The 22,844-nt window shown below is 50.6% G+C and overlaps 6 protein-coding genes and 1 non-coding gene across 7 annotated transcripts; 2 read left to right on the forward strand and 5 right to left on the reverse strand.

Moving 5' to 3' along the window:
- The first annotated feature begins 8,089 nt into the window (after positions 1 to 8,089).
- On the forward strand, positions 8,090 to 10,357 carry BP01DRAFT_349983 (MFS transporter). The gene is made up of 6 exons (XM_025573775.1): positions 8,090 to 8,251; positions 8,352 to 8,597; positions 8,679 to 8,963; positions 9,018 to 9,524; positions 9,579 to 9,752; positions 9,805 to 10,357. The coding sequence occupies exons 1-6, from the start codon at positions 8,152 to 8,154 to the stop codon at positions 9,888 to 9,890; spliced, it is 1,398 nt and encodes a 465-aa protein (XP_025427049.1). The 5' UTR covers positions 8,090 to 8,151; the 3' UTR covers positions 9,891 to 10,357.
- A 2,641-nt stretch (positions 10,358 to 12,998) lies between these two features.
- Positions 12,999 to 14,479, forward strand: BP01DRAFT_306778 (FAD-dependent oxidoreductase; the record flags this gene model as incomplete). The annotated part of the gene is made up of 2 exons (XM_025572255.1): positions 12,999 to 14,075; positions 14,126 to 14,479. 2 exons carry the CDS (start codon positions 12,999 to 13,001, stop codon positions 14,477 to 14,479), a joined length of 1,431 nt encoding a protein of 476 aa, XP_025427050.1.
- A 2,169-nt stretch (positions 14,480 to 16,648) lies between these two features.
- BP01DRAFT_187909 (uncharacterized protein) lies at positions 16,649 to 17,183 on the reverse strand. The gene is made up of 2 exons (XM_025570916.1): positions 16,761 to 17,183; positions 16,649 to 16,709 (listed from the first exon to the last, which is right to left on the reverse strand). Exon 1 carries the CDS (start codon positions 17,079 to 17,081, stop codon positions 16,824 to 16,826), a length of 258 nt encoding a protein of 85 aa, XP_025427051.1. The 5' UTR covers positions 17,082 to 17,183; the 3' UTR covers positions 16,649 to 16,709; positions 16,761 to 16,823.
- Positions 17,184 to 18,865: 1,682 nt separating this feature from the next.
- BP01DRAFT_t299 lies at positions 18,866 to 18,938 on the reverse strand. Its single transcript has one exon. It is a non-coding gene; the product is annotated as a tRNA-Lys (tRNA).
- Positions 18,939 to 19,388: 450 nt separating this feature from the next.
- BP01DRAFT_187932 (uncharacterized protein) lies at positions 19,389 to 19,944 on the reverse strand. The gene has a single exon (XM_025570918.1). The coding sequence runs from the start codon at positions 19,764 to 19,766 to the stop codon at positions 19,440 to 19,442; it is 327 nt and encodes a 108-aa protein (XP_025427052.1). The 5' UTR covers positions 19,767 to 19,944; the 3' UTR covers positions 19,389 to 19,439.
- BP01DRAFT_187921 (putative amino acid transporter) lies at positions 19,882 to 21,719 on the reverse strand. The gene is made up of 5 exons (XM_025570917.1): positions 21,516 to 21,719; positions 21,358 to 21,466; positions 21,185 to 21,300; positions 20,889 to 21,131; positions 19,882 to 20,836 (listed from the first exon to the last, which is right to left on the reverse strand). The coding sequence occupies exons 1-5, from the start codon at positions 21,622 to 21,624 to the stop codon at positions 19,998 to 20,000; spliced, it is 1,416 nt and encodes a 471-aa protein (XP_025427053.1). The 5' UTR covers positions 21,625 to 21,719; the 3' UTR covers positions 19,882 to 19,997.
- Positions 21,720 to 22,249: 530 nt separating this feature from the next.
- Positions 22,250 to 22,735, reverse strand: BP01DRAFT_187940 (uncharacterized protein). The gene has a single exon (XM_025570919.1). The coding sequence runs from the start codon at positions 22,616 to 22,618 to the stop codon at positions 22,361 to 22,363; it is 258 nt and encodes an 85-aa protein (XP_025427054.1). The 5' UTR covers positions 22,619 to 22,735; the 3' UTR covers positions 22,250 to 22,360.
- Between the last annotated feature and the right edge of the window lie 109 nt (positions 22,736 to 22,844).

Genomic DNA, 22,844 nt, shown 5'->3' on the forward strand with positions numbered 1-22,844 from the left:
AAGAGATAAGGAATGTGCAGGTTGCAGAGTTGAATAGGCTTCTCGACAATCGCTTTGCAGTCTTTCTCCACATACTGCGGTCTTGCCTGGGGATAGGATAATACATCGGCAATGGTAACCACTTCACGAGTGGTTGTTGTTTGCGTGTACGGCAGGACATCGCGGCCACTGGGCAAAAACACGTTCAGAATAACTAGAGAAATTGCATCTACAAATAAACCCCCAGATACCCGACAAAGGAACATACGCAAAGGTATTTTTGAATATAAGAAAAGCCCTAAAAACACTATATTTGACCCCCAAGACCCTCAGAATCCTGATATAACTGGAGGCTTGATCACCAGAGCTTGCTGTTAGGAACCAGCTTTGAACAGTAGCTTGGTTTTCTTATCATTCAGCCATTCCTTCTTGCTGCGGCGGATGATAAGTCGCATTCTCTACCCTCCGGACACAATTGGCAAGGATATATTTACACATATCGATTTAGTCTTCGCTGCCTTTGTGGTATTGATATTGAGATTAAGCTGCCTGAAGTAGGTGCTGTCCTTGGACTTAGGCCCGTCCCTTTAATCGGTTGGTCGCTTCTAAAATACGTCTGATCTGGTACATGAGCATTTATCCCAGCAGAAGCTCGGCCGCCTTCCTCTTATATTCACACGGTGCCGAAAAGGTCAGAAGGGCACAGAATGAAAACAAGTTAAGATGGACTACTACCATGATCTTGCTCAAGATGTGCACACCGGCCTTGATGGATGCCGCTGCGCTATCGTCACATCAGTTTTCTGTTGATCCAGTCCATCCAGGTACAGATAGCATACTATTGTGTCACCGGTCTATTGGGTCTTCATCTCGAATGAGGATGAGATTCTCGGCATTCGTGCCAAATTTCTGCGCACAGAAGCTCATTTGTCATTGCTAGATATAAGATTTTGCTCTTGTGCTGTATCTAGTTTGCGGTAGGCAAAAGTCAACGGGGTCGTGATCGATACCTCGATTCTCGATCCGCTGAGGTGTGCGTAAATTGCTTCGCGTTGACGCCATATTTGATGCATACAACCCCTACAAATGTGGCAGCATTCGACCTGGCTCTGCAATGCCTTGGTTCTGGTGATCTTTCATGTCTTGCAGTACTGAAATTCCGAGAATCTCGGTTCGGCCCCTCTGTGGTCGATGCTCAGGAGCCACACAGCACTACCGATACAAAAACCTCTTGACTGGCAGAACACAGCTGCTCTAGACCATCACTCCGTCCTCACCTCACCATCTCTGCTGCATCGAGCAATTGAAGCTTGTTTGTGGTCAGCCTCTAGTGGTCACAGACAAGCTTCGATGTCTTTTGAAATTTTCAACTCATGCGTCACGCCCTGATGAGGCTCGTCGGCAAACTCGCTTGTAATGACTTTAGCCATTACCCTGCAGGTTTCTCAACTCCATTTGATGCAGCGTGGAAGGTGGGTGAGGTTTCTGGATGCACGGCTAGCTACAAATTCACAGAAGTGGTGAGCCATTCTGTCACGGGCTCATCACCGTCAACCACGTGTTACTCGGGGGAATTCATGTTTGCAGACACCATCTTTTCCAAACTGCACAATACCAGGACGGTCTATCGATTCCTTCATCGCAGAAGAATGGCGAAACGACGCAGTGACGAAAAAGGGTCAAGGTAATGGCAAGGAGTGTAGTCAAATAGAAGGAATCAGGGACACGAGGTCGGTCAGAGTGTGTTGAATGTGAGGCGACTTAGGTGAGGAAGAACAACACAAAATAGTCGACTCTTCAAAAGATGGGAGTGAAAGAAAGAGGTTCGAGATGTCAGATGAAGTTTGCGAGACGTTGAGAATGTGAAATTCGGAGTCAGTTTTGATGCTTATAGGTACGCTTGATCCAACCGACGAGGGCATCCGAGATCGCTCCTAGACCTTTAAGTGGTAGGGCGGCTGGGAATGTGTAGTGGATGGTAGAATATTTGTTGGCTAGGAGAAGCAGGCTTGGGTCCTGCTCTCCGTTCACTGCTGTTGCGGCATATACATCTCATTAACAATGTTCACAACAGGCGCAGTCGAGTTGAGAAATGAAGTGCTGAAGAGGCTTGTCAGGCCTTCATAAACTGCATACAGAGTTCTAGCTGGTTATTGCTGCACCTCGCTGTGCAAATTCCTGGTGTTTATTAATCCGGATCTGGGTAAGCTTGCACGCCATAGAAGGATTCTTCAATTGAAACGCAATGAGACAGCAGGAGACCACAATTGCTAAGCGTTTTATAATATTCTGAGCATTGCTGTAAAGGCACTCCGCTCCATGTTATGGACATTGGTCGATGATCATCGAGACTTGATTGACTCGGCAGCGGGATGGTAGCAGAGGGGTCTCATGCTCACGCTCGCGGACCTTAGCCTGCGACGTCTTTCCAATGCTCCTCTGATCAATAATATCCGCAGATGCCACTTTCTAGTTCGAGAATACTTTCGTAAGATGCTGGGCGTCATTAAGTTACCCTTTGGTTTCCTCCAGGAAAACTTTTATCGGTTGTTGCACTTCTGGTCCCGCACCACCACGGACGCAATTCTGTCGACGTCTACCAACCATGACTTCCCTTCGAGTAGTGGCGCGAACGATATATGAGACCCAGAGTTTTAAAACGTAGGAAGTCAGAGACAGAAAGCAGCTTTGAGGCCGTCGGCAAGGTTGTCCTTTGTATCCACTCTTTCCAAACTCATCTTTTGTTTCACACACTGATCCCTGATGGATTAGAGCTTGCCTTCAACTCGCCGGATAGCCTTTGAGATAATCGGGGCACGCACGAAGTTGACGTCGTTTTTTATCATCAACCGGCAAGCTTAATTCGATGGCGTTTTTCCATACGAACAAAAGGCGTCGGCGGCGGCGTCACAGTACGCCATATATTCGGCACAAGTTGACGACGTCGCCACGACGCAGAGTCACGGACAGTGCGGCCGATATGGCCGTAGTTTCAACCAAAGCATTGCTCATAGATTGGCAGGCGGAGGTGTAGGATCTGCAGACACAGCTCGAGTTTTGAGGTTGCGGCATGCATCGCACCCCTAATCGATAGGAAGATCAGCAAGGCCGAACCAAGAGACCGTAAGGCGCAGAAACGTATTACGCAGCTGCTTCAAGATGACCAAAATGGGGAAGAATTGACATTCCAGCTTTCGAGCTATGGCGGAACGCATGGTTTCTTTTCGAGTCTTATTGTGGCTAATCCGGTGTTACTTGAGGCGCTTGAATCGAATATCGTAATGCAGCGATACTAGTCTGGCCCAATCTTTTCAATTTGATGTATGATGGGATTTCTGGTACATTAGGCCCTATGTAATCTCGCCGTTCATCGAGTTCTTTGCGTGTGACGAAGTCTGATTTTTGGAGCCCTCGTGGGTCGGACAGGTCAGTTTGGTTCGTTCTGAGGTTGTCGTTGCCTTGAAAGGCTCCGCAATCTCACATCTGGCAGCTCTTCTGAAGAAACTTCTGTTCGACGGTGATACTGCCCTCAGCGGTGCACCTTCTCGGCAGGGTTTAATCGATGCATGTCTTCGCCTTCTCAGTCCGTGACCTGTAGTCTTCTGGCTGTAACACGAATTAAACAGATATTGATCTTCACCGTTAGGTCATCATTAGAGACATTCATTCGCAGAATAATTCTCTTGTAGAACATAAATTCTACCTTCTGCAGTCCTCTTTTGTAAGCAGTCACGAGTTAAGACATCAGAAGAGAGATAAAAGCCTACTAAATCGCTGCTTCGGCGTAGGCAATGGCTGTGTGGACGCATTAGATTATCATTGGCGCTAGTCTCTTGGGTGTTGTTGGGCCCTTGGGCGAGGTTGTCGTACACTGTCTCTCTCTGTTGGTAGGCCTGATGTGAAGCCTTATATGCAGTGTACGCATTGATTTGTGTCCGTGTCCATCTGACCTCACTACCTGGGTTTGTGCCCTCATTCCACTCTGCCCATGGATTCTCCTCGACTGTTTCGTTCCTAGGCACAAATCTTTCTTCCATTCGATGTCCTTATGCGGGCCAGGTGTCTTGAATTCCGAAGTACTTAGTCTTTTTTGTGTTCAAATTTCTTGTCGTCCTGATTCTCCTCAGCGGCCGGCAATGGACTCTACGTACGCAAAGGTGAGGATCGACGAAAGTGTTGGGATCCGTCGAATGGAGTTGGGTCCGAAAGGAGAATACGTGATCATATGGTCTTCTGGCCAGCTGGCCCCAGTAGCGGCAGAGACAGGATTCTGATCCGGGCGGTTCTGATTGATCGTAGGCAAAAGAGCAGGATCAGTTAACGGTTGAGCTGGTTTGAAAACCTTCCCCACGAGCATAGCGGAAGTTGTCGGGTCAAACGGCCACTTCGTCTCGGTCACAGGTTGACAAGCAGCGAAATCCGCCACACTCCTGCCCGCGATCAGGTAGTCGGCCAGCACTAGTCACGAGGAGCTGCTAAGAGCTCACTCCGTATTCTCGACTGTGGGCTGCGGAGACAGGAACTGAAGGACCAACTCAACACGTGGCAAATCTGGGCCAGATCACGTTAAAATGTTCAGGATAGAGTTGTGAAAGCATCATGACCAAGAACACCTTGGGTGTCCTTTTTTTGAATCGACACCTTTGAGCCGTCACAGATTGAATAAGATAATGTTGGTCTTCTTCCAAAGTAGTTTCGAAAAGCCCCAACACGAGCCGTATCGCTCAACGTCCACGGCTCAAACCACTGGCTTCACCTCCCTGCATGTAGGCGATAAAGTCACCAACTGCTTGCTCAGACATCAAATTGAAGTCATTGGTGAACAAAGACTGAAACTTGGAAAGCCTCTTGAGTCATTCGAAATAGTTGTCTAGCTGTGTTAAACGACACTTCAGACCCGTGCGGATGAGCAAGTGAGGAATCGCCACAAATCTCTCACAAGTGAGGCTGGGAGAGGAGCTGTTCGACTCAAAGGGATTAGCAAGAAGCTTACGGATAACTGTGGAATATCGCATGAGTTCTGTGCAAGGCAGTCCTCAGTTTTTTCCTGACTACCTGTGGTTTGTTGGCTGGACACTGAGAGTGAGTCAAGAGGACCCGCAAGAACTGATCGAAATAAGCACTGCAATCATATGGTGTTACCCGGAGCCGAATTCTTGCCCAAGTTTAGCACTTTCAAAGGGTCAGTCCGATCGCTTATGTTACCTTCATTCTGTGATCAAATTTAGATCTGTCTGGACTCACATGCGAAATGCTCACCAGGAACGATACAGATATCCAGATATCTTGACGCTCAGCATCTCTCAACAGTCGTTATCTTCTTAAAGGGATAGTGAGGTCTTCTCGTTCCCTGAAAGAAGTGCCGCGGAGGAGGACATAACGGGAATTGATAGCTGCGCCATCAAAGCCCGGTATGAGATACACAGTAGGACAGAAATCCAAAAATGTGTCCTGCGCGTCGGAACCCACATACAGTTTATCGAGCAAGCTGTCCTAGTCGACAAAGCTCCCCACTCGCTTCAGTTCCATCTCAAATGAGTCTGACAGAAAACACATCCTGCCTGCATCCGGACTTGAGCTGCTAGATGCGGTCACCAGTCAGGGACTGGCACCGAAACATAGCCTCCCGCGCGTACGGGGAACAGCCATTCCCATTCGAAACGCAACCGTTTTTGTCGTCCGCCAACTAAGGGAAGCTACGCTCGACCCAACTTTCAAGGTGTAAGACTGCATCAGTAAACTTCTGAAGTGCTTGTTTAAAATCGTTATGATATTGTTTCATAACCTCCAGTAGTTTTTTGTTGATGTCTGTCTCGGTACGGAATTCGGGGAGCCGTAGGTATTCGCTTAATTCGTGGTTGGTGATGTTTGTACCGCTGTTGTTAACAACGCGATGAAGGTTTGTCCTGATTTGTCCTTGTACATAGACATGAACAATGGAGTTATCGTAAACCATAGTGTTTCTGTAGAAGTTGCTTCGTCCTTGAATCCATCGAGCTAGAAACACTCAAGAAACCGTGCTGATCCCGACCGTCGCACCTGCTCAGTCTTACACTTCTGCGATAATGTTGCGAGGTAATACGATGAACTCCCTCATCTCTCAACAAGCCACTAATTGAAGCTAGTGTCATGCTGTAAGCAACAGACACTGGGTCAAAGCAATTCAGCCAGTCCCACACCCTGCGGCAGTAGCCCTGCGGAATCTCCTCTTCTGTCTCCTTGCACTCCTTATCCTTCGGAGACTGCGCTTCCAAGGTATCTTCTCCCGTGAATGGAGTAGAGCCGGCAAATGTTCGGCTTGACTTGGTTGTCTCGCTCCGTACAACAGAGGCGTCAATGTCTTGCTCCTTTCTCTCAATTTCGTCAGGAATATACATGTCGCGATGTTATAGCAACCGCAGGACACTCATAAACCTCAAGGAACCCGTAGCGGCACAGATGGTACACTCAACCATCGGAATCAGGAGAACCTCGATTCGTAGCCAGATGGCTCGCTAAGATCTGAATCAACTCCGAGAAGTTAGAACCGTCAAGAGAAGAAATTTTTACTATCAAAGAGAAGAAGCAAGTCGAGAAGTCAACTGTGGAAGTGGAGGAGTGAAAACTTACCAGTGCTTCGTCAAGGCGGGCGAGGAACCTCAGAATATGGAGGCCAGGAATCAAAGGGCAAACTGCATTAGCCAAGTCCAGTTTACCACATGTCGGATGTGAGTAGTGGCTTGCAAATTCGCTGATCGGAGGAACTCGGCGGTCTTTGTGTTGGTTGGTTGGTGTCTCTGAACCGTCTGGAGACGGAAACCTTCTGGCCTGGTGTATGTGCTTTGGAAGCCTTTTTGTCGAGCAGAAGTCGAGGATCTTCCTCTCTGCGAGAAGAAATTGGAGACATTTCTCTATCTTCCTGAGTGAGGAGTGAAAGTGACGGGATGTCTGACTCGTACATTCGAGCGCGGAGAACAACCCCACGTTGCGTTAGGGTGAAAGCCACCATTCCTGAGGCAGACTGCTAAGGATCGAGCTGCATCGTGCGTGTTATGAAGGATTACATCATCCAAGGGGACGTGACATCGTGCACTGTTGGGAACTAAGGAAAAAGATGGGGATGGAGATAGCTTGCAGACATGGGAGATGGGAATGGTGAATGGGAATAACACAGTCGCAGAGCAGCGTAGAGAGTTGAAAGACAAAAAGGCGAAGCAGGAACCGCGAGCTCGATGAAGCAACGGACCTCCGCAGACAGACGTAGGCCATGAATGTTGACATGGTTGTCTCATCATCCAACGGAACCTGAGGACGATATGAAGGATGTTGGCAGACACCTGAAGAAGGGGACTTTGGTGTTGTGATGAACCCAGGCAATCAAGCATGGTCCACTGTTATTTTCGATTGCTGGTGGTGTGGGTTGAAAGATTGATGGGTGGTGGTAGTCGGAGAGATGAAGAGAAGAAGAGAAGATGGCAGGTGGGAGGTATGAAATGTAGATGTATTCATGATTGAGGAATGAAGAAGAGAGTCCACATCAATTCACCAGCACATCGTGCAGTATCCAGTCACTACCTACACAATGTATATCTAGTCTGATCAGCTTAACGGTCATTAGCAACATGTCATCATTTCCAAGAAAAAGATGTATGGGGGGGTGCTGCATAGTTAACGTTCACCGTTCTCCGTTCTCCTTAATTGAAGAAACAGAAGCAGGATATTCAAGACAACCTCCTTACGGCCGTGAATGTGGTGGACATGGAGCTCTCCACAAAGCAAAGAAGAGATAAGACTACCTCGGCTCGATACATTGAATTACCCCACCCATTGAAGCTATCAATCGACCGACATTCATTCACCAACATCAGTGCCATTCACACCTCACTGAATAACCCCACAATGGACCCTCTCTGCAAGTAACCCTCCACCGTTTTCTTCCAGAGGAAACAGAAACACACACATGTCTGCACCCTGCAAGGTGTTTATACTTGAAGCCCGACAGAAAATAAATCCTTATCGGTGACCCGGTGGGGAGTGCGGGCTTTTGGACCAACCAGGGGACAAGCACGATAGCAGCAGCGGTAAGGCGTGCTGGGCCTCCATGCTGGATTTCTGCTTATCTTCAGAATCAATCATGTCTCCCCTCTTTTCGCACCACCTCCTCTGCTGCTGTTCTGTGCCCTCGACAGCATCATGACTATCACTACGGTCAAGGAAGGCACCAAATGGGGCCAGAAATGGCGCTCATCGCCGCTGTTCATCGTGAGTGCCATGGCCATAGCACTGTTCACCGGTAAGCAAAAGGAAAAAAAAAAAAAAAACTGTCAAGCGACGCATCTCAGCACCATCATTCGTTGCTTGAAGCTGACACCATTCTTATTGATTACTACTAGATACGTTCCTCTACACCTTCCTCGTTCCGATCCTTCCCTACGTACTTGAAAATCGCCTCGGACTGGATGTCGCCTTGACACAACGGATGAGCTTTTCTCTGTTATCGGAGAGCGCGGTAGCCTCTCTGATCACGAGTCCCTTTATCGGTCACTATGCCGATGGATTACCTTCCAAGAGGGGACTGCTCATCTGGTCTCTGGTGGCGGCCTTGGTCGGGTCTATAATCTTGGCGATGGCGACTTCGAGTGAGTGACCATGAGATCATTGTGGCGGATTGAGGACAAGCTCTGCTGCTGAGCTATGGGGGCTGACCGCTACGAAAATAGCTTTCACGCTGTTCGCCGGTCGTCTGGTCCAGGCGATTGCCAGTTCGTTTATTTGGGTGGTAGGTTACGCCACGATCGCGGACAATGTTCGGCCGGAGCATCTGGGCAAGACCTACGGCGTAATCTCCCTAATCGTCGCAGCGGGTACCTCGGGCGGACCCATGGTAGCGGGCATACTTTTCGAGGTTGGAGGATACTGGCTCGCATGGTCGAGCGCCTTTACAATCCTGATCGTAGACATCGTCCTGCGGTTTCTCATGCTAGAAAAGTCAAAAGCTAGAAATGGTAAGTAGGCACGTCTCAGCTCGAGCCCGACCGTCCACTAATCCTGTGCCTCAGAAAGTACACAGCCTGCTCACAGTACCGCGGCGGACCCGGAAAATGCACCGCTCCTGGGTCACAGCAATGCAACCGCACCCAATTTGACAGGGTGGAGGTTCTATGTATTTATCCTGCAGCATCGTCGATTCCTGGCTGGTGTCGTTAGTTTCTTCTCCTTTGCCATCTTGATCTCGAGCTTCGACACTACCCTCCCACTGCATGTCCGCGATGTGTTCAACTGGGGCAGTTTCCCCGCAGGGATGATGTTCTTCGCCCTACAGGGACCGGGGATCATCCTTAGCCCCCTTGTGGGCTGGCTGAAGGACCGGGTTGGTACGAGGTGGCCAACGACAGCGGGATTTCTCATCCTCGCACCAATCATGTGGGTATGTGGGATGCCGGGCGACGACCGCTTCCCTTGGGCCAACAAAGGCGACAGAGGACAAGTGATCTACACAATCTGCGTCACCCTGGTAGGCTCATTCTCCTGTCTGATGAATGGGGCGGCAACAATCGAAGCCACAGGTATGTCACCCGCGATTTATGGGATTGAACATCACCTAATTATAAGATGGGCAGTCACCATCGACGAGCTTGAAGCTGAGACCCCGGGCATCTTCGGTCCGAATGGAGGCTACTCGCGGGCTCTGTCGATGGCCAGTGTAAGCTGGACTCTGGGCGCATTTATTGGGCCCGTGCTTTCTGGATACCTGGCCGAGCACGTCGGGTACTATGAAATGAGCACTGTGATTGGTGAGTTGATGTCAACGGCTTGACATTTGTGGAGCGAAGCTGACTTTCGAAGCCATTGTGTGCGCTTTGTCTGGAGTCAATGCGTTCTGGAACCTTGACTCTCGGGTGCATCGAGACCGTGTGAGGGAGTCTGAATAGACGAGGCGCTCCGTATGACTGCTGGAAGTTGCATAACGTAGAACGGTTTGCATGTGATGCCAAGGACGACAGTTATGAGACATGTCATAAAAGTTCTGAGTTTAGATGTATCTTTGTTTTGACAGCCGAGGGCTCTGGTTTGCTTTCGACGGGGCGGTGGCTTTTGGGGCGTCGACGCTCAACTACCGATGACTGATTTAGATTGACTCCGGACGAAGCCGTACCCTGGATACGCTTTGGGCTCGCTTAGATTGAGCCCAGCCGGCTGTTCTTACTATCGGCCGGCTGATACGGTCGAGACAAGTCATATCTGACATAGCACACTTATCCGAGGGACTTGTCTCCGAGCACAGATTTGTAGATGCATTCTCGTTTCTCGCAGAGGTAGTGATGCCTGCTACTGTGAGCTAGGTTGTCGAGATACCTTTCGTGCTTGTCCCTCGTAACCTTGATATTTGCCAATGGGCCTAGATGCTTCAAGATGATTGTCGATCCCTCTTTTACAATTTTATGACAGTGACGACTCGAACAGAGGTTCGAGCAAACCTGCATTAGCTTGCGACATGGGGCTGAGGAGCCCTGGCGCGTATCTGAGACCGATTTGGAGACATTGGGATGGATGTTTTGCTAGTCGAGGATGGGGATTGAGATGGATGGAGCTCATCTCAAAATAGCAACACAGTGACCCTCATGGCGGTCCCGTTAAAATGAGTCCGTGAACACTAGGGCTAACGAGTCAATTCGTGCTCTATGGGGTGGGAAGGGGGAAGCAGATAGGGGAGAGAAGAGGCTGTGTTGTTTGTTCTGGAAGAAGAACAAGAAGAAGAAGCCAAGGCAGCCGAGGAGGAGGCCCCAGGTCTCACCCTCTTTCCTAAATCTGTGTGGTGGCCTCGGGACTTCTTCCCCTTCGAGACTTGCTCACAATGTACTATTACTGCTACACTATCCATGTCACCATCATCGCTTTCGACTTTTCGAGGCTTATCGCTTCGACACAGCATACGCTCGCTGGTCTAACCAGACCATCGTAGCTGAGTATTATTGTTCTTTTCGTATTGTTGATCAATTGACACAAATATTAAAATGAATGGGGTCACTGCCAGGGTCACTTGCCTTCCGATGCCCGATCAGCAGGAACACACGGTTCCCAACGCTCTGGACCACCCGAACACTTTCTCTCACACAATCTCGACAGCTTTCCCCTGCAGCCACGCAGTGACAGGTGTAATCAAGCTTACTCGTCCCAAACTTTGTCCTCCGTATCATTCCCGAGACATGCGAACCGGACCTGTCCAGCCACTCCCAGGCCCCTTTCTGTCAGCCGTTTTCGGGTCACCGGCGAAGGATATGACAGGTCCACTGTCTCTGGATTGACAGGCTGCGGGGAAGACATCATAATCGTCCATCAACAAGATTTCTACACTGCTAATTCTGCAGTCTTTTTGCACTAGTGGCTATTATTTCTCCTCTATTTTGCCTCTCGAGACTCAGTTTTCCACTGCTGCCATTGTTACTCCGTAGCAAGCCCTTCGAGCGCAGGCCAGCGCTTTCAATCCGAATCCGAAGCCACCAGACGGAAAAGCTACGTCAAGTATTGACAACAGTCGCTTCGACGGTGGAGAACGGAAGGGCGGGGTGGGGGCCAATTACGACAGGCTAACCTCGTTCGCTGGTGTGGTCACGGACAACTACCGTTAAAAATGGAGACCAGAAACGAGGGGAAGAAGGAGAAGGGGGCAAGGGGGGCCTTATCCATCTCTGCTGGATCTCGAAGCGGAGTCGAGTCCATCCTGATCATTTCGGATGGACATGGACAGAAACGCAGAACGATGGACATCTTCCGCTTAGAAACCACATGGGAGGGGGACCACCGTTCGTCATCGTGGGACAGGCTACATACAGCATCTGCGCAAGAAGAAATCTCGACCGGGATCAAGGGGGTGAGCCATATTGCCGACCGGGTCCGAATCCGGCCTGCTTAGCAAATAGATCTGGTCTGACAAAAGACAAGGATTGATCCCGGTCGGAATTTCACGATGGGATCGGCAGATATGTCCGGAAGGACAGGCTTTAACCTTGAAGCGGCTGGAAATTGATCAGACAGCGTGTGCAGATTTGCTGCAGGCAAACGCACAAGAAGAAAGGAAAAAAAAAATAAAAACCCTGCTTAGTCACAATTAGTGTCTTGGCTTCAGACACTGCTTAAAAAAAAAGAAGAAAAAATTCAGCAGGATGGAGGGGGCAAAGAAAGCAGAATCCAGCGCAGTCTGCGTCTAATCGAGTTCTCCTGAATCCTGATCAGATGAAGTCGCTTCCCCATCAATGTTAATCTCAAAAATGACACACGGACCAGCTGCCGGGTGGAAGAGCTTTGGTCTGACCCAGCCTTCGAGCTCCTTTCCCTGAGCACACTCCCCTTGCTGTCCACAATGAGACCTATCGCCAAAGTTTCTATGCCCTTTACGAGTGCCGAGCCGGGTCACAACGGCTACAATGGAATGATCCAGCGTTCCTACCGCGGAACTAATGAAGTTCAGTCACTGACAGCTGCTGGCTTCCAGCCTATGACGTCTCGGATTGACTGCTCGTCGGGCATGGAGTGGAGCTGCGGATGAAGGCCTGGCGCCGTTCATGCGGCCGGAAGTCGTAGCTCATCGGGTTTTGAGGCTGTCATAGCCTATGAGCCTATGAAGCCTGTGAGATGTGGATTCCTGCAGACAAATTTTTCCCAGTTGCCAATTTTTGGCTGTCTCGAAACTCGATGCCAGGGCCAACTTCCGAACACTCTCCATTTTCCGGCCGAACATGTCCCCTCTTCGATGGTCTCCCAAACCATCGTTGATGCACCAGTCTCATTGGTCTATATATAAATTTACTGCTCTCCTGGCCTTGCCCCTAGGTATTGGAGGCCGATGTATCTCGCCCCCAAACCTTTTTTTTTATGAGAATTTCTTTCCCTAATTCGACTCCTGCCTCTTCAGAAAATTACTTCCTCGGTTCTGGACAATCGACTGCTTACCACGCTCCTTATATGACCGCTCTTCCCTGTTTATGTACACGATCCTTCTGCGTTGTTAAACCCATTACAGGATTGATTGAAGCTACATCATGATGGATGTCGGATATGAAGCAACCCCGCCGCCTTCCGCGGGGAAAGACTGGGCCGACTTTTGGTACAATGTCGACCGAGCACCCGCCGAAGAAAGCGACCCAGTTCCCCGCGATATCCTCGTTGTTGGCGCCGGCATTGCAGGCATTGCCGCTGCCTTGGCTCTTTCCAAAGAACTGACCCCCTTCGTCCCCGACCTTCGTATCACGGTATATGAACGACACGACATTCTGTCTACCTCCGGCGGTGCTATCAACCTCACCCCCGTCGCTCAACGGCACCTCGATCGTCTGGGCGTCCTCGCAGAGATGGACCGACTTGGGCCGGAGGGCGGGACCGATGTGGACGCCATCGAGTTGTACTCTAGTCGGTCCGGGCGGTCCCTCGGATCGGTGGATTTTGTGGACGAGCATGGCAATGGGTTCGGCGGGTACAAGGGTCGTCGTGTGATGCGGATCGCCCTGTCGGTGGCCATGCTGACAGTGGTTGAACGGTCCCCGAATGTGAACGTGGTGTTTGGGAAGAAACTGATTCGCGGAAAGGAGACGAAAGACAAGGCTACGCTATACTTCCACGACGGTACTACGGCCACGGGCGACTTGGTTCTGGGCTGCGATGGTGTTCACTCAGCCACGCGGATGCACTGGGTGGATCCTGACAGCCCGTCCGAGTACACGGGTATCTCCTTCTGCCAGACCCTGGTTGACACTAAGAAGATCACCGCCCCTGTTCACTTCCGCTCTACTTCCATGAACATCTCGCGGCACGGTTCGTTATTGGCCAGTTACTGCGACCGCGACCATGAGCAGATCTTCTTGGCCGCTATTGTGCAATTCCGGGAGGAGCTGCTCCCTCATTACCGCATGGACCCGGGCCAAGACTGGAGGCGAACGGCTGCGATCAAAAAAGCTCTGCGCCAAGAGATGCAAGAGCGCTTTGGCCGATCGGGAATCTCTTGCATCCGGGACTTTGTGAACAAGGCCGACGACTGGATGCTGTATCCTGTGTGGCAGGTTCGGCCTAACGCCCGGTGGTATCGGAGCCGGGTGATCCTCTTGGGCGATGCAGCCCATGCGGTACGTTCTGATTGATGAGTTGGATGTCCTTCGCATACTGATCTGACTAGATGCCTCCTCGTGACGAATCGGCGGCCTATGCCTTGGACGATGCGATTCTCTTTTCTCGCATTCTCGCCAAGCACCGTTATGACCCTCTGCCTGTGGCATTCAAGGCTTACGAGGAGCTGCGTCGCGGGACCGTGAACGCCGCCTTCCAGGTGTCCCGGCGGATGTGGGAGAAGAACCGCGACATGGGCTTTCTGGAAGGCCGCTTGAAGGAGTGGACCTACCCGATGCAGGTTCGCAATGCGAAAGACGCACGCGAGCAAGCATGGGAGTTTGATGCCACCAAGGTGGCGATTCCCGGGGCTCTCAGCGATCAATCTTCATCACTCTACTCATCAGAACGCGATTTTCTTTAGACTATTTGCATTGGCGGTGTTCGGTTGGTTTGGGTTGGGTTATTGGGATTGGGATTGGTTACGAGAATACGAACTGGGATATTGCATCGATCGATTGTTGTCAAAAGAACGCTAGGCTTGGTGTAGGCTGGGCTGATCATTGATTGACCTTGACCGCACTGCTTTGTTTTTTTTTTTTTTTTTTTTTTTTCGGTCTGCCTGGTTCTTCGTTTTTGGCTACTATTACTATCACTACTACTTGTTCATATATTCTAATTTCGCTTTTCTTCCATGGGTTCCGGATTTTGCTGTGATAGACTGATTAAATATAAATATATTGACCAAGGCGCAATCTATTCTTCATCTATTCTGCCAGGTTTCTGGGCAAAGAAAGTGGACACGGCGCCCACCAAATCCCGAGAAGCGAGAAAGGGGGAAAGACTATGCGCAACGGTTTTACTCCACGACTATTTTCGGAGATTAATTTATTTATTTTTTTTTTTTCTTCTGTGGTCCGCCGGAAGCCGGAGGGAATTGATAGCTCCCGATAGCGTAGCCGCTAAACCGCACTAGCGGTTACATACTCCGTACGTTCGGCTGCATTAACAAGGATGGAGTGTCCAGAGATTTTCCTGGATTTGTCGTCTTCCTGCGCTTGATTTTCTGTGCATAACTGCCTGTCACTTGAGGCTGGAGGTTCTAGTGGTTGAGATCGTGGGCAAGAGATGCAGGATTCCTCCGTTCCACTTTGGTGTTTCCTGGTGTTTGCCGGAAGGAGAGGATCGCGGATCGTCTGCTCTAATTAGAGAGTTAGTTCAGCTGGAAGATCCCAACCGTTTATTGTGCACGTAGTGATTGGGAAGATCCCGCTTGTGCTTGTCGTCCGTGTTGGTGATTGACACGGATGTATATTCCGTATCCATGATGGCGTGCATGGCGTGAGGTACTGAGGAGTGGTATCGTGGTAGTTGCCATGATCAGCATAGCTTACCTCGTTCCATTCTGCCATGGTTTTCGTTGCTGCCTAGGATGGCTGATGTGCTAGCTGCTAGCCTGCTACTGAGTGAGTGACTGCAGTGGACAAGGAAGGCGTAAGGTAGGTACCTAAGTACTCAGTATGGGATTCATTCCTGTACTGGGCTACACAGCCTCGTATCTTCATGCTAGTTACTTGTCTGATTGGTGAGCTCGGGTTTTCTTCTTGGGTGGTAAGCTTATTCTGTGTGGGGTCAGGAACTGACAACTGCATGATCGTTTGGTGCAGGGGGAGGAGGTAGGTGGACTGTGCTTGTATGCTGCGTGTTGACTTGCTGGTCTTCTGCTTGTCACGTGTGTGTCGCTGTGATGTAGTAGTTATCGCAGATCTTGAGATGTGATATGCTATAGATGAGGCTGATATGCTCCCATTGTAGTGACCCTCGATCGTTACTGTAAGTGTCTAGAGCGGTAAGCAGGCAAGTGTAGAGCTGCAGCGATACTAGTAACTTATCCAAGGTTCCACCATAACCACCGGTACTGACTGCAAGAAGAGAGCACGAGATGGATGGATCCAGGATCGAACCACCAACCAGACCCCAACGATCGGCTAGCGAACCGAGCATCCACTGCATACCTTGTCCACTTGTCTACGGAGGTAGTTAGGTAGCTACCACACCCGACTGAGCTACGAGCTACAATCCAGATAGTCAAGTGGATGAGGTAGGGACTCCCAATGTAACCTCGTCCACTCCAGCCAGAGAATCAATCGGAGATAAATCGTGAAGCTACCTACTCATATCATCATATCTGAAGGAGAGAACCTTCAGGATATTTTCCAGTACCGCAGAGATGATTATCCCCCAGCACTCCCCACTCCACATGAAATCCATCCAAACCACTTGCTCGCCGGGGTTCGTTTGATGCTATGCAGATTCGGGACCGCGGACAAGGATCCGCGCCCCCGATCCTGCATCCTTCATCTGATCCGATCCGATCCGATTCTCCATCGCCTGTTCCGGCTGTTTAGGTTGGATCTTGAGTTTTGCTACTCCGTAATCGTTGGATGGATTCGAAGGGATCGGGTTTCTAAACCTTATTCCAGAATCTAGAATATTCTCGGCGATGTCTCGGGTGTATCTGTATTCGGTCCGGATAGGACAATCGAGTAGGTTGAGTCTCGTATTCAGCTGTGTATGGTGTAGATTGACTTGCTTTTTTTCCAGCTGTCGCTGTGTATGCTAGCAGTGAGTGCTCTTGTAGAATCAGTAAGTTACTAGTGAGCAAAAGTCCTCCCCTAAGTCTCGCAGGAAGAGAACTGATGAACCTTGGCACACAACCTTCTCCCTGGTTTTGAAACTGGTACTTGCATGAATCGATGAATTATGACTCACAAGCTAGATTTGAATTCCCTCCATAACCAACCATGAACCAGGGGAAAATTCATCCAGCCCATGGCCCCTGGCCCCATAGTCATACAGTACACAAGGATGGTTCCCCGGCCTAAGGTGGTTAGCCCTAATTTAGTGCCGTTCGCAGGAATGGGAGCGGGAAGGCCCCTCGGCGGGGGTCTGTGTTCTTTCGCCCCGAATGAGATCCGGATCAGCTGATACAGTACGGAGTACTTTCGTGGGAGTGAATGCATCATGCGGGGGGTTCCACGCGGTATGTGTGATTGATGGCCTTGACTGCAGTGTGCCCCTCGGAAGGGGTTGTGGGGGGAGGAGTTGCCCACTCGCGAAGAAACCTAGTGACTTTCCGTAATATCACAGATATTCATGCAGGAAGATCAGCTCGTCGGACGATAAACTGCGTGATGATTTCTCTTGGACTAGACTCATTACATCGAGGTACACATAACGAGTTGGCTATCATTGGATGAGATAACTAGTCTGTTGTTGTCACTAGAGGGGTACCTAGCTACCTTGGTTAGAAATATGTCTTCCTCGTACCTCCTCCGCTGCCTGCACTTCATTTGGCTAAGTGCACTGATGGTTGGTGAACACCACTACCATTGTCATCAACGGTATACTGCATAGCCCCCATTTGGCATACAGAGCTCCAAGGGTTGTCCGTAACTATGGACAGTTCAGTTGACCCTTCATGTAGTTGCATCGCAAGATTATATTGCGTTGCCCGTAGAATCCACCGGATCAGTGAGACCTTTACTGTAGGTCTCAAGGGTCTGGCAGAGTCCGCGAGTTCATCTCCGGGGGTTTCTTGACACAAACCCTAGTAGGGAATATTGACTCACCATACTATAACTCCCTCTGGCAACCTTCTCTCACAAGGCCAATCTCCTGAACAGACTCGAACGTGCCCTTAGGCTCTCTCGCGTGAGCTGCATTATCAACCCTTAATAATGGCAAAGAGCCTCACTCGCTGTCCGGAAGCTGATACTCCAGCCACAGGGTCTCTGTCATCTACGAACGGTAAGCGGCAGTCGGAATTCCGTCACGACAAAGCTTCTTGCGAATCCAAGCAAGAGCACCACATACGCTGCATGGGCGAAACACCAACAATTGGGCACGAACTACCCTGCAAAGGGGATCTAGTTCAAGATACGAACTCCAGTCTGGTATCCAGCAGGAACAATGTCCTCGACGACACGCAACGGTCACGCTTCTCTCATAGAGCTGAATAAGATTACCCTCCCTCTTATACTCACCAGATGCAACGTTGAAGGTTCTTTGAAACACTCAAAGGCAGGGTCAAGAAACAGCCACGCTCCACAGGCCAAATAGGGTCACTCTTCTACTCACGCTCACGAGAGTGTGCGCTCTATGCAACTGAGTTACCACGTGGGCCGAATTCATGCTGAGCACCCTCCCGTCCAGCCAGACACAACTAGCCGTGTATATTCTGTCAGAAGCACAGCCAAGACTGGCGGGGGCTGATCTGGTATATGCACACATAGTGAGAGAATATAATGGACAGGCAACTGCAACTGTCTCGGGGGCAGGTTATACCTGTAACACAGGCTCGAAAGACCTTGCAGAAGAACACTCTGAGTTCGAATCAGCAAGAAGCATACTCAACGCAGATAGCAAGCGTACAGCTGCAGTCGAGCCAGATTATAGACCCCCTCTTTTGCGTAAGGAGCTTTATTTAGCGTTGGGTTCCATTGCTGCGGCGCCATCCCATGATTAGGGCTCCGGAGACATGGTTCATGTATCAGAGTGACTGAGCTGCGACCACGATACGCAATACAGCAATTGACCTGATTAGCTAATGTGATAGGAATCCATTGATACTGTGATACTCACCACGGACGTTTATCTTTATCTCGACGAGTCTGCCAAGTCAACCGCTGCATCGAGATGCAGGACACAGCTCCGTGGATAGTCTGCATCCGGGAGTCGGACCCACAGCCTGGAGCATGAGCCCCACCCAGCACCAAAAGCACAAGACACGAAAAAAACAAAAGATGAAAGCCCAACGCGGGGGTTGAACCCGCAACCTTGAGATTAAGAGTCTCACGCTCTGCCGATTGAGCTAGCTAGGCTGGTTGTTGAAGAGCTAACTGCTATTGTAAATATATTCCAAAAGACAACGGTGCTATGCACTTGATGCAATCATCGTTGCTTCCTTTGTACATGAGATACTAATAGCAGAGACACATTCTCGTGACTCAGCTATGTTCATTTACAGAAGAATGCATCAGATGTGGTTTCTCTAGGTACTATGCTACAGACTCCGAGTCATTCCCGAATCAGAAAGGCATGATAGCATGGCTGGATATATATTCTCGCTGCGGGCCCCGCCCGGATACAATGGCATATCCTAAAAGTGATGTGGATTTATGCCACCACCCTCCATGGCTGCAGCATGTAATGAGGAGAATACCACACTCTCGCATATTGCAAACTCAACCCGACTCCAACCATACCGGCCACTGCAAATGACCTCACTGGTCCGTAGCAGAGAAGTCCAGTGCCAGACGGTTACCGACTCCCACGATCGCGGTGTCTTCTCTGGGTGTATGCGTACAACCATCGCAACCGATTCAGCTGGCGGTCCATCTCATCAGCCAGATTGATCTTTGTGTCACCGGTAGTATTACGACGGTTCCCTTTAGTAACCATAGATCACAACCGATAGTGAGAGCGAGTGCAATGTTACTCAAAGCAAGAGCCACCGGAAACACAGACCGAAAGACGTCGTTAGGGCGGAACCGGCAAGCCGCTTTTGCTATCCCCAAAAGCAACGGAGAGATCCGACCTAATCTGCAATACAAGGCAATCAGAACCTCGTTTCCCATGCTGTGACTTTTGACGCACTGCTCGAAAGAGGCATCCGGGTTCCCGTGGATACCGCTGCCATACCGCTTCATCTCGGTGGTCAGGACGGGATGTCAGGAAGAGAGGCGGAGAACCGATCTCTGAATCTGGAGGTGAGGAGAGAGCATCGGGCAAGAGACGCTCAGAGGCAAATGGACGTTGAAGAGTACCAAGACATGAAGAGGCACGTTCATGCGGACCTATACCCCGACACACTGAAACCATACCCGACTCCAACATTCACATTCATCTCGTTCATAACAGACAGGTAGATCATGACACAGTTACAGGGATAGATTAGCACAACTGAACGCCGGCGAAGTCGACCCCGCATAATCGGCGATGATCGCCTCGACGGCCGCGTACAGCCCCGGGCCTAACAGAAACAACCCGCATGCCATCACAATGATATGGATGACTGTCATGACGCTGCGTCCCGCGCCTGCAAACAGCCTGCCCCGGTACAACTGCCAGTAGGCGACCGCGAAGAAAATAAACCCAAAGAACGAGTCGAAGGCCGCGCCCAGCAGCGACAAGAAGTCGCCCATGCTGGGGATGACCTCGGAGAAGATGAACCCCAGCACCCAGATCACCACCATCAGGCCCAGCCACACCCCCCAGCCGATGACCGTGTTGCTGTGCGCATGGCGCGAGCGGCCCATCAGATGCCCGAACACGAACTTGGCGCTGACGTTGGCGTAGATGACGGCGATGATGAGGGTAGGCGCGATCACGAACCCGAACGAGGCCTTCTTGTACGCGACCGTCCCCAGACTACCGAAAGCCGGTGCGGTGGCGTACTGACCCAGGTATCGAAATCCGATGGCGGGGGGCACGATGAACAGGATGACGGAGATGCCGGTGAGGACGGCGAGGGCCTTGGGGAAATCCTGCGGGCGCTCCATCTCCGAGATGAAGGTCGGAAAGAGGATCTGAGGCACCCAGAGGAAGGTGATGTTGAGGACGGCGTTCATGCAATTGACCCAGGTGGTGCCAGGAAGGGGAAAGGCGTAGGTGTGCACGGGGCCATCGCTGGGGTAGTCCCCGTTGTATCCGTACAGGGGCGCTTTCTCAATCCCCGCAAAGATAAGGAACAGAAGGATAGAGATGGCCATGCAGGCCGCTAGGTCGGTTCAGCGAATGCGACCGGGAGCCGATGCCACACGAGTACTTACAGGAGAACATGGACATGAAGGAGACATGGTGCAGCGTTCGGGGGACCGAGAGCACCACCCCCATGATTGTGCAGATGACCGAGAAAACCACCGTGCAGAGGGAGTGATCGGACAGGGTGTTGAGGATCTTGGCCCCCGTCAAGATGTGGAAGCCGATCAGAAGGATGTTGTTGGCCATCAGCATGAACCCGGCGAATGCATAGGCAGCCTTGCTCTTCCCAAATGCATAGTATCCGAAGTCACCTGCGCGTTGTGTCAGTCGGACCTTGATCGCATCATGCCCGGCAGAGACTCACATATGTTTCGGATCTGCGGGTGTTTCATGATAAACTTGTGCATGGTCATCGAGGTAATCCAGAAGAGGATCCCCGACACTAACATGGTGATGATTCCTGGCACCCATCCCAAGACGCTGTTGTGCATTGCATGGATCAGAATTCACACTTTCCGACCGCAGGACTCGACTTACGAGAGCGACCAGGATTGCGACATGATGGCCAGACAGACCTGCTCTCCGCACAGCAGCCACGCCCCCTTCTGCCAGGACATGGTCCGCAGCTGAATCTCATGTTGATGGTCTATAGAGTCAGCCTCGACCTCGCGCCATGGGTTGATGCGACCCCATACCTTCATTCTTGAGGGCATTCAAGATTTCTGCCGAACTGTATCCGTCCGAGTCGAACTCATCGACATCCGCGGGCTGCTGCACCGGCCGTTTCTGGTCGTCGGGGAGCATCGTGAATTGTTGTTGGCATGCACGATCAGCGACCCAGTATGAGGCGAAGGTATCTCCGCGGCAGCTGCAGGGTTTTAAACAAGGCGAGTGTATTCTAGACGCAGCACTAGTGCCAGCGGGTTGATTGGAGTGCTATGGCGTGATAACAGCGCCAATGTTCGCGATAAGGAGCCAGATAACCAACCAGCACCATGGAATCTCTCCCAGTGGCTGCTGATGGCTCTAGCGTGGCTCCTTGGGGAACAATGACAGAAAACTTTGAGGATACTCCCAGGCAACAAACTGTGCAGGTGCGTCGGGGCAGTGGCGAGGAAGGATCAGTGAAGGAGCTGGAGTTGAGGAGAGACTCGGAGATGGCCGAATTTGGGGGATGGCAGCGAATGTTACCCTGCCATGACCTTACATAATCGAAGTGGCCATCAGAAGTTATAACTGGAGTGATAGAGGAGTTATACAGAGTAACAGGAGTTATACAGGGTATCTGGACTACTACACCATAAGTGACAGCCTTGTGGTTGACACTACAGAATAAGGTTGTCAAGGGGGGTTCCTGGCCAGCCCACACACCCAACGCGCACACCACGTGTGCTGGGGATGGCGTCAGATCCAGCCTCAGCTTTGCCTGCCACCCCGTATTGAACGAGTAGGATTCCAGTGCCAGTCCTGTTGGTTCATCCTACCAGTGGATGACGATAGAAACTTTGTTGAACGCTGGATTTTCAAGATGGAAGAAGATTTACCCACACATAAAGTATCCTGCTTGCGCACTCACCCACAACCACTCTCTACGGAGTAGAGATTTCAGTGAAAAGATTTCAGTGAAAAATCTTGGATCTGTGAAGCAGACCAAGGCGATGATTGAATTTATCTCAAGCTCAGCCTTGAGATAAATTGCAATGCACGGCCTCAGGCATGAAGTGAAGAGGGCCACCGTCGATCCGAAAAAGGAAAGGAACGCGGTGGGACTCAACCACACTAGACCGTTTTCGGCCATGCAGGCTTTTCCGGTCTGCCAAGACGGGGTTGCCAGGTGTATGCCTGAGGCAGAAAGGAATCCGCAGTGAATACCGGTTCGTCCGCAGTGGAAGAAGTCATCTTCCAACAAGCTCCAGTGGGCTGTACTCGAGAAGAATCAGAAGCGCAGATGACTTTCTGCTAGTTTTCCCTTTTTTCAAAGAGCATCCTGCTAAAACTATTTATATCTACTTAGGCCAGGCTCA

Source organism: Aspergillus saccharolyticus (genome assembly GCF_003184585.1).
Source record: "Aspergillus saccharolyticus JOP 1030-1 unplaced genomic scaffold BP01scaffold_53, whole genome shotgun sequence".
Classification (NCBI taxonomy): Eukaryota; Fungi; Ascomycota; class Eurotiomycetes; order Eurotiales; family Aspergillaceae; genus Aspergillus; species Aspergillus saccharolyticus.